Genomic DNA, 20525 nt, shown 5'->3' with positions numbered 1-20525 from the left:
ACGACGTGCGGCCCAGATGCCGGTGTTGCACGTGTGTCGGCTGGGTGATGTTCGGGCCCTGGCGGCCCTGGGGATGCAGCCTGACCAGTCGGGCGTCCGAGACAGCGTGGGTGTTTGGTTTTCATCTATCCGCAGGCCGGCCTGGTGGGTGACGTCACCTTCTCCTGCTGGGACTGTGACCCCTGGCCTTGGCTGCTCCCCGGGGGCAGAGCGGCGTGCCAGCTCCAGCATTTTTCGTGGGAATCGCGGCAGCCGATTGGGGCGCCATTTCCCCAAACGGAAGGCTTCCCGAAACACCTCTAGGGTTGCAAATGGGCTTCCTTTACTCTGTCCAGGCTCGGAGATCTTTTATGTTAGTATACATCGGGCGTGAGACTGGGTCATTTCTTTATTTTCTTTTATTTGCGTGCAGCGGAGGAGGAATATTACCTCGTTCTTTCGCCTTTGGCTTTCCCCTGCGCCCGCGCCGCACCGCGAGGACACACGGTGCCGCTGGACCGGAAGATGCCTTGCGCAAAGGCGCGCGGGGCAGGTGTTTGCAGCTCCACTGCCTCCCCCTTTGTGCTTGCGGGTTCAGACACAGATTTTCGATACCAAGGTTCCGACCCGTGACCGCAGAGCCTTTGCCTTGCGTCTTAAGTCAAGTTACCCACTGCTCCCCCGAGCTCTTTGCGTGTATCTCTTTCAACATTTAAGGGGCCGGTGGGCCCCACATCGGAGCCGGAGGAGAAAACCAAGGGTCCAAGGAAGCTCTGACTCTGGGAGCAGGCCGAGGAAGGGAGTGGGAAGGGCGGCGGAGACCCAGACTGAGGTTGGCTCTCTGCCGGGGCCCTGGCGCAGGGCGCGGGGCCGCGGGGCCCTGGGGGCAAAGCAGGAGTTGTACCAGGTACCTAGCGGCTACCTGGCTGTGAACAAGCCTGCCAGCGAGAGCTGTAATTGCTTGCGCCTGTGTGAGCCCTCCGTTTGGGGGTGGGGTTCAAAGCCAGTGTGAAGCCCTCATCCGCGAGGTTCCCGAGTTCCTCTTTGAGCAGAGGTCTGAAGGCAATGGATGGATACTTTTGGAGTGACTGATAGAAAGCAACTCCAAAATGCTAACTGAATAAATAAATTACCCCCACAATGATCATCTCCTAATGCAACACATCATTTTCTTGCTCTTCCCCAGTCACTGGGATGTTTTAGTCACAGCTGACTTGGGATGGACCCAGGAAGCTGTTTGTATGCTTCTCTCAGAAACAGCTATAGACGTGTTATGAGAGACTGCTCTCTGCCTTGGGGGAGACTGATTTCTGTTTCTTCTCTTGTTCCCTCAATGGGAAATCAGCCCTAGACATTTGAGGAGTCAGGATGGAGCTAGGGCAGGGTTGGTCCTCCCTGGGGCTGCTTCTGCTTCAACACAGAAACAAAAGCAACCCCCCAAAAACCCCAACCCACCGAACACAAAAGCACCTGCCTGGCGTGGTTCAGTGGCCTGGACCTCTGAGAAGGAGATTCTGTTTCTGTTCTCAGCTTTCCTCCCCAGAAACTTTTTGTTTACAGCGTAAAGTCTCAAATTTGCTGGACCGGTAGTACTTCCTTGGCCTTGGGGCTTCAGAAACTTGAAATTCGAGTGTACACCTAGTCCTTTTGGTGCTCTTACTTAACGAAATACTTACTGAGCAGGGCTTGTATACAAGGAACCCGTGGATGTGCTCCCTTTCCACTGTCCTGCCTCTTTCTTCCCAACCCCTCCCTCTCTTCCTGGGGTCCCAGTAGTTTATTGCTCACCGATGTGTTGCAAGTGCTGATGAGACTCTTGAAATGAAGCATCTCCTAATTGCTCACATTAGGAAATCCTGAATGGAAAGGGCAAAATTCCAAGGCCATTCACAGAGGGCGGTCCAGAACCACTGTGTGTCTCTGGGAAGAAAAACCTGCTCCATTGTCTGATTTGAACAGCAGGGGTCACTGGCTAAGCTGGTGTTTCACTCTGGTGGGAATTTATTGCCATCAGATAAGAGCACAAAGTCAATACAATAAAGCCTGTTGGTTCTAAAGCAACAGCTGGAATCTGAGTTCCTGCACACATAAACCATCTTTCCAGAGACAAATCCCAGAATAAAAAGCCCTTTGTCATTCCTACTGAACTGACTTTTAGGGACCCCTTGCCATATTCGGCATGTGTTTGTCTTTCTCTGTAGTGGTAGAATTTTATGTTGCCCAAGCTAAGATATTTGTCCGATGCATTGAAAGGAATTCATCCTTTTATGACATCCTCGGCTTCGATAAGTCACGGGTATTCACAGCTACAAACAAATCTGTAAATTAGAAAAGGCACTTGTTTTGGGTTGATTTAATGTAACCTGTAATTTCAAACTGCAGTGTCCAGCATACACAAGATTTGGAACTCTGACTGAATTCATTGGCACTAAATGTTAACAAAGTTTCATTAGCAAACCTGATACTTCTTAATAGCTTGTAAATCTCTAGCTGGAACAATGGGGAGTGAAACAGTACATAGAAATAACATTTCCAAATGTTAAATTGGGTTTCTGGTAGATGGCCAGTCTGTGAAGTGTCTAATGATCATCTAGGTCACGTTGTCCAGAGCTTTGCTGTTTTCTCTCAGTTTCCTTGAAATCTTACTTAATTAAAGAAGTTCCCAACAAGTTCTGCCCTGGAAGAAAATAAAGAAGAGTGCTTTTACGAGTACAGTTAATTTATTATTATTTGTGCTAGTTTGGAAACCTTTTCCATGTCTAAATTTGTCTGGATTAGAGCTTCAAAATTAGATTAGCGCAAAGATTATCAGATGTTTTCTTTTATAGATTCTTCGCTGGAATAAATACTGAACATGTGTTTTTAGCTCTATGCGCTTTTGTATTATTAGGTTGAAACTTCTACGTCTTATGCTAGTTATCCTTCCATTCAGAACAGGTGAGTGTGGTGGTGGTGGAGAGGTGGGGAGGGATCAATCTTGCTTGCACCCTGCCTCCAAACCATATTTCTTAAATTTTGGAATTTTTTTTTTTTTTTTGATGGAAGAGTGTATAGTTCCTTAGGATATTCTCATGGCATCCGAAAGACTTGGACAGGTAGTCACTGAATTATTTCCATGGAATGCTACCATTTCACCAGAGGCAGGACAAATATTGTGCCCTGTTCTTTCTTCTTTTAAACCATAGATGATGTAATTCGCAGCCTAATGCCTTAAGCAGGGAATCCCTCAGGTTCCTTGGGGCTTAATTTCATCCATCCTATCCAAAGATTATTGGGTCTGCTACCACATACTGTGGGAGTAATCAAAAGGTCCAAGTATTTATAGGGTTTGTGATTTGGTATTTGTAGGTAAAAGTAAAATTTCTACTTCCCTACTTAAAGGCAAAGATGGCACATATTTCTGAGGATAAAGAAGTTTTCCCCATTACGCTTGGATAAAGGGCTGTGAAGGCTACAAAGATCCCTCTAGAGCAAAATATGTGTTGCTGGGAATAACATGGCCAAGGCTAATGATGGATTTGTAAGTCAGGTCTGAGGAGCTTAGTTGCTTTTGAATTGTGATAGAATATAGTCACAAGCCTTTTTAGAACGCAATCAGAAAAACCTTCTGAAAAAGACCTCAAGAGGAACAGATATCTCTCAAGACCAGCTTAAACAAAAAGAGATTACATATCATCCAGTTTATGAATTCGCTTTCGGAGAAGAACATTCAGTGTCTAGACCCCCCTAAACTGTAATAGATACATGGGAATTCTCATTAGTCACCAGACAAATGATACATCCTGTACAGCTACATTTCCCAAATCAACAGCAGACACCTGGGTAGAAGACTCAAGGAATGACTTGAAAATTAAATCAAGTTAATATGAAACTTTCATTTTTTACTCATGAATTGCTCCCCCACCAATGCCTGTTGTTTGTAAAAGTGATACATGTAAAAAGTTTAGGTGACACAGACCATTATAAAGAAGAAAGTGGAACTATTTTAATTTCACTGCCCAGATTTACCAAAAAGTGCAAAACATATTTTCTAACTTGAGAAAATTTATATATAGAAAGCCTTATAAAAAGGCAATCAGCAACTTAAATGTCCATCAACGGAGAAATGGATAAAGAAGATGTGATACATATATACAATGGAATATCAGTCATTAAAAAGAATAAAACGATGCCATTTGCAATAACATGGATGGACCTAAAGATTATCATGCTAAGTGAAGTAAGTTAGAGAAAGACAGATATCATATGAGATCACTAATATGTGAAATTTAATAAAAAAATGATACAAGAGATCTTAAAAAACAGAAGCAAACTCAAAGATTTCAAAACCAAATTTATGGTTACTAAAGGGGAAATGTTGGGGGGAAGGATAAATTAGGAGTTTGAGATTAAAATATGTACACTACTATATATAAAATAGATAAATAACAAGAATCTATTGTATTGCACAGGGAAATCAACTCAATAACTTGTATGGGAAAAGAATCTGAAAAATAGTGGAACGCACACACACCACACACACACACCCCCTATATATAGCTGATTCACTTTGCTGTACACCTGAAAATAACACAATAGTGTCAGTAAACTATACTCTAATAAAATTTAAAAAGTGAAATCAGGAGTTCCCGTCGTGGCGCAGTAGTTAACCAATCTGACTAGGAACCATGAGGTTGCGGGTTCGGTCCCTGCCCTTGCTCAGTGGGTTAAGGATCCGGCGTCGCAGTGAGCTGTGGTGTAGGTTGCAGATGCGGCTCGGATCCCGTGTTGCTGTGGCTCTGGCGTAGGCTGGCGACTGCAGCTCCGACTGGACCCCTAGCCTGGGAACCTCCATATGCCTCGGGAGCAGCCCAAAGAAATAGCAAAAAGACAACAACAACAACAAAAAAAGTGAAATCAAATGTTACTATTTGTAACAATTTTCCATATGTCAAGAAGTGCAGACCTATGTCATAATAAATGAACTTTGAATGTAATATTAAAATCATATTTGATTTCATGAATGAATTCTTCTGCACTGAGGTTTCCTTTCCAGTTTCTCACCAGTTCCTAAGTGACACTGCTCTTGTCATGGCTGAATTGCTGCCTCTCACGGTTACGATGGCTCTAGGTAGGCACCTCGCTGTCCAATTTCTCCCAACACTGAACTCTGTTCATAGTATCTTCAGGCATTTGGACAGGTTGGCCACAGCTCAGAAACTGTTTTTCTCATATTTCCCAATATGATAGTTCCCATATCGACTTGGTTGAAAAGAGGAATTTTCGATTTGCAGGGGAAAAAAAAAAAAAAGAGAGAGAGAGAGAGAAGCAACAGAGCTTTTCTCTTAACCTCAAAAATGGCGTGGTTAGAATTTGAGAGGGGTTAGCTCTTATTTTTCTGAGCCATTTTTCCCATTCATGTCTTTCAAAAATCCCTTTGTGCTGAGAAGAATGTGCTTTGGGAACCAGAACTTTCTGGTTCTTGGCGAGTCTCCCTGGAAGGCCCAGGTCTGCCCACCCTGAGGATGATCCACAGGGAAGCTGCGGGAAGGCTGAGTCATGCTGAGGGCTGTCACTCCAGGAGTGGATGTTTTCTGGCCGAGGAGTCTGCTCCCTCTCAGGCGGGGGTAGTTTTGGAAGGAGACAGGCTCAGAAGAGGTCAGACACGCTCAAGGAGTGGTGCTCCTTTTGGTCACACGGTGTGTGCCCCCAAGACCTCTAATAAGGACTTTATGCTAGGACTTCCTGTTGTGGCTCATTGGAAAGGAATCTGACTAGCATCCTTGAGGATGCAGGTTCCATCCCTGGCCTCGCTCGGTGGGTTAAGGATCTGGTGGTGTTGTGAGCTCTAGTGTAGGCCGGTGGCTACAGCTCCAGTTGGACCCCTAGCCTGGGAACCTCCATATGCTGCAGGTGTGGCCTTAAAAAGAAAAAAAAGGACTTTATGTTAGTGCGAAACAGTTGGACACTGTGTGACGTGTCTGTGTTCTGCTTCCAGAATCAATGTAGCTAAATAGGTTTTTAATATACAAGATATCATGGACTGTCCTTGCACGCAAGCAAAGTGGGTCCTATTGAATGTTCATTATTAAGATATTTGTCACCACTTGGCTTTTATAGAAATAAAGGGAATGTACAACTATTTACACAAATTATCTTTTTCAATTTTGGGTGTAGACATGTACTAGTATGCATTTTCAAGATGGCAGGGTTCAAAATGATGTTTGGCCACTGACAAAGCAAATGGACTAGTTTACCCAGGGCTGGGCTTCAGTGTGGTGCAAACCATCAGTCATGTAAATACTGCATCAGTCAGGATAGGCTGGGTTTTACTGCTGTAACAATCATCAGCTAACAATAGAAGTTTGTCTCTCACTAATGCTAAGTTTGTTGAGTCTTTCCAGGGCAGCTGATTTCCCAGCTCAGCATTCCCAGCTGCTTTATTCGATGACATTTCCAGATCAAGGTGTGCTCCCAGGAGCTCCTATTGTGGCTTAGTGGATTACAAACCTGACTAGTATCCATGAGGACTCAGGTTCCATCCCTGGCCTTACTCAGTGGGTTAAGGATCCGGTGTTGCTCTGAGCTGTGGTGTAGGTTGAAGATGTGGCTCCGATCCCGTGTTGCTGTGGCTGTGGTGTAGGGCAGCAGCTATAGCTCCGATTGGACCCCTAGCCTGTGACCTTCCAGATGCTGCAGGTGTGGCCCAAAAGACCAAAAAAAGGTTGTGCTCCCGTAATCGCTTAGGGGACAAAGAGAGGACGGATGCATCCATTATAAGGAAGGTAAATGATTCCATTGGGAAATGACACATGTCACTTTCACTCACATTCCATTGGCCAAAATGAGTAGGAGGGTCACCCCTAACTTCAGAGGGGTCCAATGTATGCTCCTGCGCCATGGCCGGAAGTGGAAAGGAATTGGCTATCAGGGAACGGTAGCAACGCCATTCATATTTCATGTCTAATTCCATGCTTTGTTCAGTGCTTTAGCGACTACTGCTGATCATTATAGGTCAAGTAATGAGTAAATACTAGTAAGGTGGTAAGGTTTAGAGATTGATCTGCTGTAAAGTTGGGGTTAACAAAAACATTGACAACTGGAAAATATTACATGAACCTTTTGCTATGGTTTTGTTTGATTTGTATTGAAGTGGAATCCACTTGACAGCAAGCTCCCTTATGTCTAGTTCCACTGCATTTGTAACTGGCGCTGTCAGCTTACATGAAGAAATAAAAATAGGCCATTCACTGTTAGGAAGGCTAGAGAAATATAAATCTGCTCCCTGGAACTGAGAGGCCTGAGTTGATGGGTACTATGAAAGTTCTTCTACATTTCTTTTTTTTTTTTCTTTTTAGGGACATACCTGCAGCATATGGAAATTCCCCGGCTGGGGGTTGAATCAGAGCTGCAACTTCAGGTCTACATCACAGCCACAGCAACACGGGATCCAAACGACCTCTGTGACCTACACCGCAGCTAGTGGCAACACCGGATCCTTAACCCGCTGAGCGAGGCCAGGGGCCAAACCTGCCTCGCCACGGAGATTACTTCTGGTTCTTAACCCACTGAGCCACAATGGGAACTCCCTTCTTCTGCATTTCTAATTGCTAGTTTTAATGAACTCCTATAGTGGTTCCAAGTGGAACATGTCTAGGAAATAAGAGCGTTGCCTGCTCAGATTCAGTCCCTGGCCTAGAACATCCATATGCCACAAGGGTGGCCAAAAAAAGGGGGAAAAAGTCTGCAAATAACAAATGTGGAGGAAAGGGAACCTTTGTACACTGTTCAGGGGGTTGTAAATTGGTGCAGCCACTTTGGAAAATAGTATGGAGTTTCCTCAGAAATCTAAAACTAGAATAATTCTATTCCTAGGTATGTATCCAAAGAAAATAAAAACACTAACTCAAAAAGATACATGCACACCAATGTTCACAGCAGTGCTGCTTCCAATAGCCAAAATATGGAGGCAACCCAAGAGTTCATCGGCAGAGGAATGGATAAAGATGATGTGGTATACACACACACACACACACACACACACACACACACACACACACACACACACACACACACACACACACAGTGGAATATTACTCAGCCGTAAAAAGAATGAAATTTTGCCATTGGCAACAATGTGGATGGACTTAGAAAGTATTATGCTTAGTGAAATAAATCATCCAGAGAAAGACACTCTATGTTGTCACTTGTGTATGGAATCTGAAAAATAAAGCAAACGAATATATGTAAACAAAAATAAACAGATTCACAGATATTAAAGCAAAAGGAAATAAGAGCATTACCTAAATGGCCTAAGAATAGAAATATACTTTAAAAATATGTTTCCCTAATGTAGCTGAGAGACTGCTTTCTCTGAGAGCATGTCATCTGGGAGAGGAAAACTTTTTTTAGAGACCTAAAATGACTCTCCGAATTAATAAAATAAAATTCTTGAGCAAGCTGAAATGTATGGGGGCTTTAGCCAGGAATACTTATTATGACGTATTTTGCTTTACTGGTCTTTTACTGGTCTTCATGGGTTAGAGTTGTTTTTTTTTGGGGGGGGATGGCATTTTGAGGTGATCTGGCTAGGAAACTGTGTTTGTTGAAATGTAAATTGCCAGGAAATGAGATAAAGACAGTGGATTGAGGGAAGGAAGAGAAAGGAACCCTCGGAGCTATTTTGATGCTCTTGTTTTTCCAAAAGAAGAAGGGGCTTCAAGACTCCCCAGAGGAGGGGGAGTCCGAGGTCTTCTAGTCACAGAGGCGGAATGAGGATTGCAGATGTTTTCTTAGAGTCTCTTGCAGCAGGGTTGCAACTCCAGAAAGCAAATCCTGTGGCTTAATTTATGATATACCTCTGGTGCTGGGAGAGAACAGCTTTTCCCGGGCTGATTCCTGGGGCTGGATGACAGTCAAAGCCCAGGCTGCATTCAGATGCCACTTCACTGTTTTCTAGCTCAGAGAATCCTGGACGGGTTACCTGCATGCACCATGCCTCAGTTTCTTCATCAGTAAAATGGGAGACCAGTGCACCTAGTGAGAGTAAAGGATTGAAGAGCCTAACTGTACACTGGAGGCACTCGATGTCAGTGCTCCGTATTATTGTTACCCCTCTAGACCATCATCAGTGCCTCCCATCAGCCAGCTCTACCCACGGAGGCTTCCTCTGGGCACTTATCTTGGGGACGTAATGAAGTGTGAAGAGATTGCCCAGGTCACAGAGACAGCCCCAGATCATTAGGAGAGTTGGATGGCCACTCAGCTGTGAAGGACCAGGCCAGGGGTCAACTCCACACCCGCAGCCCCCCAGGGAGGCTGGGGGCAGAGCCGGCTCACACTTTGCCCAGATTCCAAAGAAGATCAGACTCAGGAAGCTGGAAAGAGATCTAATTATTTTGAAAACGTTGTCACGGTTGTTGGGATTTGAATTTTAAGTCAAAATTATATCACAAGATAGATGACAAGTAGTTGAAATATTTTAACAGAGGGAAACCGTTTTGGCGATCCCAGAAGAACCCTTGTAATGGAGCTTCGCTGGTAATCTCCTCAGGTAACCATTACTAATTAAAATCACGTTCTGCCAGCCGTCCAGATTCTACGCCCGGTGGGGACAGCAGGGGCATGCATATCTTTTTGCACTGCCATAGCCCCGAGACTAGGGTATGTTTTGCATACAGCAAGTGTATAATCAATGCAGTTTGTTACTACTCTGCGGTGAGGGTGGCACCTAAAATCACAGACTCGAGGCGAACACAGAAGAGCGGGGTGTCCTTGTACAGGGCCATTCCTTTGCCCTGTCACCTGCCAAAGTCTAGGGGCAGTTCAAGTGGAAGGAGTGACCTTGGGTCTGCCAGGATGAGCCACGCGTCTGCAGCCTGACCCTTCCCTCTGGGCCTTAACCTGCTCCTTCCAAAATTGCAGACACACAAGAGCTCAGAGAAAAATGATTCAAACAGCCTAAGAGTGTAACGTGGTAAAACCCCCCAGGGCAAGGTGACTTGCATTTTGCAGAAAAGGTCACACTGAGTAGTATTCTCAGCATAAAGACTTTACATCTTGGAGTTTCCATCGTGGCTCAGCGGTTAATGAACCTGACTAGGATCTATGAGGGCACAGGTTTGATCCCTGGCCTCGCTCAGTGGGTTAGGGATCCGGAATTTCATGAGCTGTGGTATAGGTCACAGACATGGCTCGGATCCTGCGTTGCTGTGGCTATGGTGTAAGCGGGCAGCTGTATCTCCGATTCAACCCCTAGCCTAGGAACCTCCATATGCCGCAGGTGCGGCCCTAAAAAGCAAAAAAAGGAAAAAATTTACCTGTCTTTGAGGACAGATGATATTATTCTCAACTTTCCATTCCTCTCCCCACCCCACCACACTGGCCCACATGGTACTATGAATAGGTTACCTATCCACTTAGAAGGCTAGCCTGCTTCCAAGTGTTATTTTATTATGTGACTAAGACTTGGTGTTACTTTTAAAAAAGTGCGGGGTTAATAGATGTAAATGATTGCATTTGGAGTGGATAAGCAAGGAGATCCTGCTGTGCAGCACAGGGAACTGTATCTAGTCACTTGTGATGGAGCCTGATGGAGGATGATGTGCGGAAAAGAATGTGTGTATATGTGTGACCGGGTCACTTTGCTGTCCAGTAGAAATTGACAGAACACTGTAAACCAACTATAATGGGAAAAATAAAAATCATTAAAATAAAAAAATCACACAAAAAATTAGAACACGAAAAAATTGTGGTGACATATACGTAACACAAACTTTACCACTTGGTCCTTTTTTTTTGATCTTTTGCCTTTTTTTTTAGGGCTGCACGTGAGGCATATGGAGGTTCCCAGGCTAGGGGTCCAATCGGAGCTGTAGCCACCGGCCTACACCACAGCCACAGCAATGTGGGATCCGAGCTGCGTCTGCGACCTACACCACAGCTCATGGCAACGCTGGATTGTTAACCCACTGAGCAAGGCCAGGGATCGAACCCACGTCCTCATGGATACTAGTTGAGTTTGTTAACCACTGATCCATGATGGAACTCCACACTTGATCCGTTTTAAGGTGCATATGTTAACTTTTTCATCAGGACACCATTCACATTTTGGGGAGTGTACTATTAGCATTTTTCCCTAAGTGGGGTACAGAAGAGCAAGGATACTCTTACGGTTTAATGGGTTCTCTCAGCAGCAGCTTTATGAAATGATGTGTTGGTGTAAGAAATAGAATTTATTGACCAAAATGAAAATGTTGTATCAGTATCAACAGCAATAGCCACTAGTCTTCCTATTCTTTTCTCTCAACAGAGTTGGTTAGACTGGCTAATAACACAAGTCACAGTTCCCCAAGGTGAGTTGGCTCTTTACAGCCAGCAAGAGTGGATGCAGCTCTGCTGACTTTTGAGCCTGGCAGAAGATTCTAGAATACCCGTGACTGCAGCTCACCTCTCTATGACCCTGACAGTGGAGACAGGGGTTCATCACCCTCCGTCTTCTCACCTGGTGAGACAACTCCCAGGCCTTTCGTTCCCTTGGGTAAGTTCCCATTGACCTTTCAAGTTCCATTTCAAATACTCACGTCTAAAACGTGGGAGAAAAATGATGGTGGCAGTAAGACACTGTGTGTTTGAGAAATGAATGGGCCAAATGAAGGAGGGGACAGAGGGAGTCAAATGAAAGTATTTACATGTGCTTTTCTTTTGTTTTAAATTTCTAGAAGGGAGACCTAGGACCTCACCCACCACATCTAGAGGTTCCCAGGCTAGGGGTTGAATTGGCTCTACAGTTGCCGGCCTATACCACAGCCACAGCAACGCTTAACCCACTGAGCAAGGCCAGGGATCGAACCGGTGTCCTCATGAATACTAGTCAGGTGTGTTTCCGCTGCGCCACGACAGAAACTCCCCGAAAGTATATTTGGTGATGGAAGTGATGATTGTGTTTCACGGATAAGATGAAGTTGGTAGAAAATGAAGTTGTAGGAAAATAATGGAATCTAAGGGTTGGAAAGATGTTTGAAAAAACGGATAGAATCGAAGTGTTGGGAAGGCATTTGAGACCACCTGGTCCGTTTTCCCACCCAGTGTGATTTGCTGACAGGGATGCACATCATTTCTTCTTGAATATGCACTGGGATGGGCAGCTCCCTCTCGAGCTCTTTTTCAAGATCATCTGGCTCCCTTTCCTGTCTCCTGCATTCACTAAGCAACCCCGCCCTAGGGAAGGATGCTGCATTAGCCAGCCAGGGCTGTCAGAACTCAATACCATAGACTGGGGCACTTAGACAACAGAAATTTCTTTTCTCACAGTTTTGGAGGCTGGAAGTCCAAGGTTAAGGTGGCAGCAGGCTTGGTTTCTGGAGATCCCGTCGTCATGCTGCCTCTTGTCCCTCTGTGCATGCACCCTGCTCTCTCTTCCTCTTCTTTTTGTTTTGGCCATGCCTGTGGCTTGTGGAAGTTCCCAGCCCAGGGATTGACAGCAGTGACAACACCAGATCCTTACCCGTTCAGTTGCCAGGGAACTCCCTCTTCCTCTTCTTATAACTCCCTCTTGTATATGATCAGGGCCCCATCTAGGGGCCTCGTTCATTTGATCACCTCTTGAATGACCATATTCAACCATGAACTTCCTAATGAGTTCCTGCCTTCTCTCTCTCCGGGCAGCCAGAGTCTAGTACGGTCCCTAGCACATAGCAGGCACTCAATACTCAAAGGAATCCCAGTGAAATACACTAAGTTGCATCTTTTTATGCTTGGGGCTCTCCTGTGGGAAGGCAAAACAGCACTGGGTTAAAGAGACTGGAGAAATGTGAGAGAACAGCCTCTTGAGGGCGCCCGGGCATGTCAGGACTTTGGCTGCTTGGAAAGTGAGATGATTTTGCACATAACCAAGCAAGATCCCATCAGGCAGCTCTTAAGTGTGTGATGGTCTTTTGAGAGTTCATACTTCTCAGTAATGCAGTGAGTTTTCATCCTCCCCGAAGGGCATTTATACTGGAATTAGGTGCTGACGATACTGTGATGATTTCTTGTTTCTAAACAGCTAAGGGCAGATCACAGCAGATATTTGATAAAGCCAAGAGATGCGCTCTGCATGCTCCAGTGAGCTGCTCTTGCTACTCTGGGTAGATAGCTGTCAGGTATTTAGGATCTTTGGGCAGGTAATTATAGTCTAGATTACTTACATTCAATGAGATCCTCTTTTATTATCACTATTTCTTTGCCCTTCTCAAATGAAGGAAATTTACAAACTCTTGGGTGTGATAGGTTTCACTCATCACTCAGTTTCACTCATGGCTGATTGCTTAGTCGGTGGAGCCTGTATCTATCGTTCCTGTTTTTCTTTATGTCGATTGTCCCTAATGTCACAGCTGTCCTTATGTGGTGGCACTTCCATTGTCTCTGTTTGCTTCTGTTCTGATGTTCCTTCCTACTTTTTTATGTTGCTATTCATTTTGAAAGGTCTGTTGTTAAAAATATGTCCACCCCTCTTTCCTCCTTTCTTGCATCCTCCTTTTTTTCTTTAATTAGGATACAGAGGGCATTTTTCTCCCCTTGTTTTTAAAAGCATTTTGCATTCATGAGGAAAAAAAAAACCTAGAGAAGTATGGAAAATGTTCTTAAAAAGAATGCTCAAATAACCACTCTTCATTCACACAGAAATGCCAATCACTGTTAACATTTTTATGACTTTAAAAATCTTTCTTCTAAATAAACGTATTTTAGGAGTTTCCTTTGTGGCTCAGTGGTTAAGGAATCCGACTAGGATCCATGAGGTTGTGGGTTCGATCCCTGGCCTCACTCAGTGGGTTAAAGATCCTGCGTTGCTGTGAGCTGTGGCTCGGATCTGGTGTTGCTGTGGCTGTGGCTGGCAGCTGTAGCTCCAATTAGACCCCTAGCCTGGGAACCTCCAAATGCTGTGGGTGTGGCCCTAGAAAAGACAAGAAAAAAAAAAGACAATAAATAAACATTTTAAAATAGAAAAAATACATCTACCTTGATAAAAGAAATATATATATATATATAATATACATATATATCTTTTTTTGCTTTGTAGGCTGTATCCGTGTAGCATGTGGAAGTTTCCAGGCTAGGGGTTGAATCAGAGCTACAGCTGCTGGCCTACACCACAGCCACAGCAATGCTGGATCCTTGACCCACTGAGCGAGGCCAGGGATCAAACCTGCATCCTCATGGATATTAGTCATGTTCGTTACCGCTGAGCCATGATGGGAACACCCTGTAAAAGAAATATTTCAATGCATGTATTATATTCATATTCATTACCATTTTTTTCCATTCAAACCTAGTTAGATGAAGATGGAGGGTAAAGGTTGTCCTCATTTGGCAAAGTCCAGTGGTGATTACTGTCCTTGGCCTGTAAATATCACAAAACCGAGGATAAAAGAATAGTCTTCCAGAACTGAGAATAAGGCACAAATACATTCAACACTGCATTATTACTATTATTTATCTTTTGTCCTTTTAGGGCTGCACCTGCAGCATATGAAGGTTCTCAGGCTAGGGGTGTAATCAGAGCTTTTGCTGCCAGCCTACACCACAGCCACATCAATGCCAGATCTGAGCCATGTCTGTCACCTACACCACAGCTCACGGCCACGCCAGATCCTTAACCCACTGAGCGAGGCCAGGGATCGAACCCGCAACCTCATGGTTCCCAGTCGGATTCTTTTCCACTGCACCATGACAGGAACTCCTCAACACTGAATTATTGCTTTAAGCCATAGAAATTATGGTACCGACCAAGAGAGGCTGGCTGTCACAGGAAAATTTCACCTGTTATTTATGCTGTGGTTGTAAGGCAGTTCCAGTATTCTATCCTGTGTGGCTTGTGGTTCATGGAACACACGGTCTAATGCCTGGAACCACAAGGGACATCTGGGAGTCCACCGTCCAGTTCCTAAGCTAAAGCCACAGGCAAAGAGACCACTTGTCGATAGACAGATTATTACAAAAATTAGCAGGTGAAATTTATTCTAATGTAGCAAAAGCTTGATGTTGAAGGTATCCAAAAATGACATTAATTTCCATAAACACTTTATGAAATTAAAAACTGGCACAAACTTCAACGTTGGATGTGAGAATCAAATGATGGCAAGCTGGTAAAGCTACAGAAGTGAAATCCTTTTATCAAAGGAATAGGAAATCCTCAACACAAATTTTAGAAAAGTATGTAAGTTATCTTACTTTAGGGAATAAACAATTCCTGATGACCAGTGTTTTATTCAACAGAACTAAATAGGATTAAGACAAATACTTTGAAATTACCTCTCCCTGGAGTTCCCATCGTGGCTCTGTGGTTAACAAATACGACTAGGAACCATGAGGTTGGGGGTTCGATCCCTGGCCTTGCTCAGTGGGTTAAGGATCTGGCATTGCCGTGAGCTGTGGTGTAGGTCACAGACGCGGCTGGGATCCTGAGTTGCTATGGCTCTGGCATAGGCTGGCGATTAGACCCATTGCCCGGAACCTCCATGTGCTGTGGGAACGGCTCTAGAAAAGGCAAAAAGACAAAAAAAGAAAAAAAGAAAAAAGAAAAAGAAAGAAAAAGAAATTACCTCTCTCTGTGGAATGAACTTGATTATCAAACTTTCAGTAAATATTCTGAACAATACCTCGCTAATTTTTCCCTTGGATTTGTACATTTCTAACTTTTTACACCTTTACCTACTGGACAAAATATGGGCACAAATGTGTGTGTTTTTCTTAGTGAGAACTGATAACAGGGTCGTTTCCATATGAGAAGGGTGGAAGTTTTACAATTTTGGAACCCTGTTGCATTTCTTGAATTGTTGGCAGAGGGGAAGGTGTGTGGTTGCTGTTGGGTAGGGTGTCATCAAGAGAAAGAATGGAAGCTTTCCCCCTATAATCTCCTTGTTCAGTCTTGTTTTGGTTACATAACTGAATATCGACATTCACCCCCTGTGTTCCTGAGACAAGGGCTGTTGATCACCAGGCTCCAGTGAGGAGCTTTTTGGGTGGCCCAGATCTTTGCTGTGATAGTTAAATGAGGACATCCATGCTGTCACTCCATGAGGCTGGTAGGAAACTTGTGGCGCCCCCCAGTGGACTGATAAGGAGTCTTTCCCATAACGACGATGGTTTGGGTGCATTTTCCAAGGGGCTGCCTAGATTAGGCCTCCTGGGGAGCTACCTCACTCTTGAGCAATTGTAGCAATTTATTGCACAATTTTTTGTTTTTTTTTTTAACAAGGACAATTTCAAGTCTCCATTCTTGGACTGTTTTATACACGTTGCGTGGCGACATCATTTTTTGCTTAGGCTTACGAGTGCCATCCCTGCTCATAGGACCAGCTGAACTCAGCGGCAGCCTGGAGCGATAACGCACAAATGGATGCAACTGAATTCGGCTTCCAGGTCTATGAAACATTCCACTGACATTAGTTTTCCAAGAGGAGCAAGTATTCTGATTAATTTAATATCGGAAAAGATTTGGGCATCTTCTTCTGATGTCGGGTTGGAGGGTGGGAAGGTGACCAGGTGGTCATGTTACATGGAGCATTTATGTTCTTCTTCGATGACCACCTCACCTCGGGGCTCCTGGGAGCAGTTTCCAGGGGAATGGAGAGCAGAAAGAATCATAATTATGTCGCAGCCCTGGTTCATCACCCAATGGGGACCTGTATTTTTCCATGTGCCCTTATAAATCTTTTAGCTAAATCAGGGCTCAGATGTAAAACCCCGTTCCCTAGGGAGCTTCGTAATATAAACTCAAGTCTGGTTTAGGCTGATGTTTTTAAACTTTGTGAAAAGTGTTTACTCATGATAGGTACTGATTCAGTACCAAGCCTTATTTATTGATTTGCTTCAGAACAAACCCAGAAAACCCCAATGGACAAAAAGCAGACACAGCCCTCGAGTACCTTATACCATGCAGCTAAAATTCCATTTAAATTTCTATCTATGAAAACACAGGTTAGAACCTGGTGGAATATTCAGAGGAAGAAGAATATTTCTGGGCAATGCTGCCATGGTTATTTTGCTTGGTTTTGCTTTTCTACCAAGTAATGTTTTTACCTTACCTTACAGCCCCATAAAGGGACAAAGTAATGGAAAGAAGGCAAAACTGGTCTTTTCTGGCTTTCATGTCCTTTGATAACCATAAAGCGTCATACTGATGCAGGTGGGGTCAGAACAGGTCCAATCCTGAGTAAGCAGTGTTCTAGAGTTAATCTCCTCAGCAGCTCCATCCTGATGTTCTGACTACCCTCAGAGGAAGAGAATCTGCCTGCTCAGCTAAATCAGGCCTCCAGTGGAACAATGCTCCTTTAAAATCTGGGTTGGCTGATGGTACCTGTCAAAATCCAGACAGAGTGATAAATGACTCATAAACGAAAAGAGGAAACTATTGCCGTGATGGTCCCTGGCCACGATCTTGGTTATTCCAGTTCTATAGCTATTCTTTGGGCTGCAATTATTTTTTTATACTTAACATTTGATTCTCAATTTGAACCTCTGAATTTGAATGGCAGAATAAGCCACTGGAGGCTGTTCGGGAAACACTGTGCCGTCTGGAAATGAACCTTGGGATCTCTAGAAGCCTGCCCAGGAATAAGAGAAAACCCAGGGACCGCTAACTGCCACGTGAACCGCTGGGGAAAAAAATAGTGTGCATTTTCTGGAGGAAAAGTGACTCTCTGTATTTAGGTAACCATTTCAATTATAATTCTGCTTATTAGCTATAAATTGCAGAAGTCGGGAGGTTAATAGGAACCTTTCCAAAAACACATACATTAAACTTGGGGAGCAAGGTCATACATTTGGAGAATTCAAGGTTTATGAGAACGGGTATCTGTCTCACACTAGCGACTTTGCAGGAAACACAGGTTCCTGGCACACAGTCTCTTGGCATCTGTATTCTTTCTGTCTGCATCGAATGCTGCTTGTTCCTCAAACATGCAGAAACTATTTAAGCCACAAGGGATGGACACCTCCTTCACCTGGCATCATGTTAGCAATAGGACTTGTGTTCCATATACCTAATTAAGAAAGGGGGCCTCAGCAGCCAAGATTGGAGTATTAGCAATATGCTTTTATAGTTTAGTACACTACTTATGTTGGAGTAATTTTTTGAGTGTTTTTGTGGATTCACTTTGCATTTCTACCTTTAAGTCCAGTTCTGTTCAGAATTTATTTTCTGCTTTCAATATGTGCCAAAGGCTGTAGAGGGTGCCATAAATAAGACAGAAGAAATACAAGGAAATAACTCACATGTGAAAAATCTCAATCTCACTAGTAATCAGTAAATACACATTAAATAAAGTAAGATTCTGGAGTTCCCTTTGTGGCTCAGCGGAAACAAAATCTGACTAGGATCCATGAGGATGTGGGTTCGATCCCTGACCCTGCTCACTGGGTTAAGGATCTGGCACTGCCATGAGCTGTGGTGTAGGTCGAAGATATGGCTTGGATCTGGCGTTGCTGTGTCTGTGGCATAGGCTGGTGGCTACTGCTCTGATCGGACTCCTAGCCTAGGAACCTCCATATGTCTTGAGGGTGGCCCTAAAAAGCAAAAAAAAAAAAAAAAAAAGTGAGATTCTCCCATCACCCCACAAGTTATCCAAGATTAAGAAAAAAGAAAGCTGGTGAGGCCATACTGCTGGGTCACTTTGCTGTTCTGTGCTGGCAGTGTCCGAAGAGAGACACAGACCAAAAGCCCCCAGGGAACGATCCATATTGAGAACAGCAGGGAAAGTTCCTGGAAGACTTTGGAGGAGAGACAGAATTTAAACAGATGGAAGATGGGAATGGAAGGCAGGGCACAGAGCTCCGTTAAAGGTGGTGCTTTTTCATCTCCCCAAGTTCTGGAGGTTTATCTACCTTGAAACGTGAGGTCTATCTCATTCATTTCAGTGTTTTTATAGTATTCCATTGGATGAATATATATTTATATACATAAATATGTATTATATTTACCCATTCTCCTTCTGATGATCAATTCAATTGTTTCCAAATGTTTTGCTGTCGCAAACAAAACTATTGTAAACATCTTAGCATATATTTTCTCTTGCAAACGGAGAGGGTTTTTCAGGATACATATTGGGGTGGGGGTAGGATTACTGAGCCTTGGGGTTCCCACTAGATACTCCACACCGTTCTTCAGGTGTCTGTGACAATTGAAACTCCCCCCAGTAAAGTTGGAGGGCTCCTATTTTCCCACGCTTTTACATTTAGTATTGACAGATGTAAGTTTTTACCAATTTCATGGGTGTGAATAAGTATAATATTAATTTTTTTCAATTCCCTGATTACAAATGAATTTCACATATATTTTGTATATTTATGGGCTCTTCAGGTTTCTTCTTGAGCAAATTGTTTTCCTCTATTTTCTATTTCCTGTCTTCTCTGTTTCTTTAGTTGACTATTATAGATCTTTATATATTTTGGATGTCATGTTTTAAAAAAAATCAATGTGGAGTTCCCGTCATGGCTCAGCAGTAATGAACCTGACTAGTATCCATGAGTATCTGGGTTCGATCCCTGGCCCTACTCAGCAGGTTAAGAATCTGGCGTTGGAGTTCCCGTCGTGGCGCAGTGGTTAACGAATCCGACTAGGAACCATGAGGTTGCGGGTTCGGTCCCTGCCCTTGCTCAGTGGGTTAACGATCCGGCGTTGCCGTGAGCTGTGGTGTAGGTTGCAGACGCGGCTCGGATCCCGCGTTGCTGTGGCTCTGGCGTAGGCCTGTGGCTACAGCTCTGATTCAACCCCTAGCCTGGGAACCTCCATATGCCGCGGGAGCGGCCCAAGAAATAGCAACAACAACAATAACAACAACAAAAGAGACAAAAAAAAAAAAAAAAAAATCTGGCGTTGCTGTGGCTGTGGTGTAGGCTGGCAGCTGCAGCTCTGATGCTACTCTTAGCCTGGAAACTTCCTTATGCTTTGGGTAAGGCCCTAAAAAGACCAAAAAAAAAAAAAATCAATGAAGTGAACTGCAGATATATTAATTTTCTCTGGGTCTTGTCTTTTAAGCTTTTATTATTGTCTTATTTCATCTAGAAGTAATTATATATTATTTTCATTTCATTTATGTATTTATTGGCTGTGTTCTCAGCATGAAAAAGTTCAAACCTGCCCCAGAGCAGTAACCAGAGCCACAGCAGTAACAACATTGGGTCCTTGATCCAGTGAGCCACCAGGGAACTCCCAGAAGTAATTTTAATTTAGGCAAAACTATAATTCTTTTTTTTTGTTGTTGTCTTTTCTAGGGCCACTCCTGTGGCATATGGAGGTTCCCACGCCAGGGGTCTAATTGGAGCTACAGCTGCTGGCCTACACCACAGCCACAGCAACGTGGGATCTGAGCCGCATCTGCGACCTACACCACAGCTCATGGCAATGCCGGATCCTCAACCCACTGAGCAAGGCCAGGGATCAAACCTGCAACCTCATGGTTCCTAGTCGGATTCATTAACCACTGAGCCACGGCAGGAACTCCTATAATTCTTTTTGTTTGTGGTTTATGTTTTCCATGACTTAAGAAAACCTTTCTTAACATACTTCATAAGAGGGTATACTAACA

At 44.0% G+C, this 20525-nt stretch overlaps 1 protein-coding gene across 12 annotated transcripts in view; it reads left to right on the top strand.

Moving 5' to 3' along the window:
• LOC110262135 (uncharacterized) overlaps positions 1-20525 on the top strand; it is a 285706-nt gene that overhangs the window by 428 nt on the left and 264753 nt on the right. For 10 of the 12 annotated variants that reach the window (XR_014812782.1, XR_014812787.1, XR_014812783.1 and 7 more), the window contains exon 2: positions 11270-11497. Coding sequence is in view for 1 of the 12 variants with exons in the window: in XM_084972623.1 (XP_084828749.1) it covers positions 11414-11497 (84 nt within the window). In the remaining 11 variants the exon portion in view is untranslated. Of the gene's footprint in view, positions 1-11269; positions 13219-15338; positions 15527-17474; positions 17650-20525 lie in introns of those variants that run through there. The other 2 variants (XR_014812790.1, XR_014812789.1) reach the window with 2 other exon arrangements.

The sequence above is a fragment of the Sus scrofa genome, chromosome 8 (assembly GCF_054392235.1).
Source record: "Sus scrofa isolate SSC_HxYL_T2T_F1_AM1 chromosome 8, Sscrofa_HxYL_maternal_Yorkshire_Landrace_v2.0, whole genome shotgun sequence".
NCBI lineage: Eukaryota > Metazoa > Chordata > Mammalia > Artiodactyla > Suidae > Sus > Sus scrofa.
The sequence above is the reverse complement of the archived record's forward strand: the minus strand, read 5'-3'. Positions and strand labels throughout refer to the sequence as shown.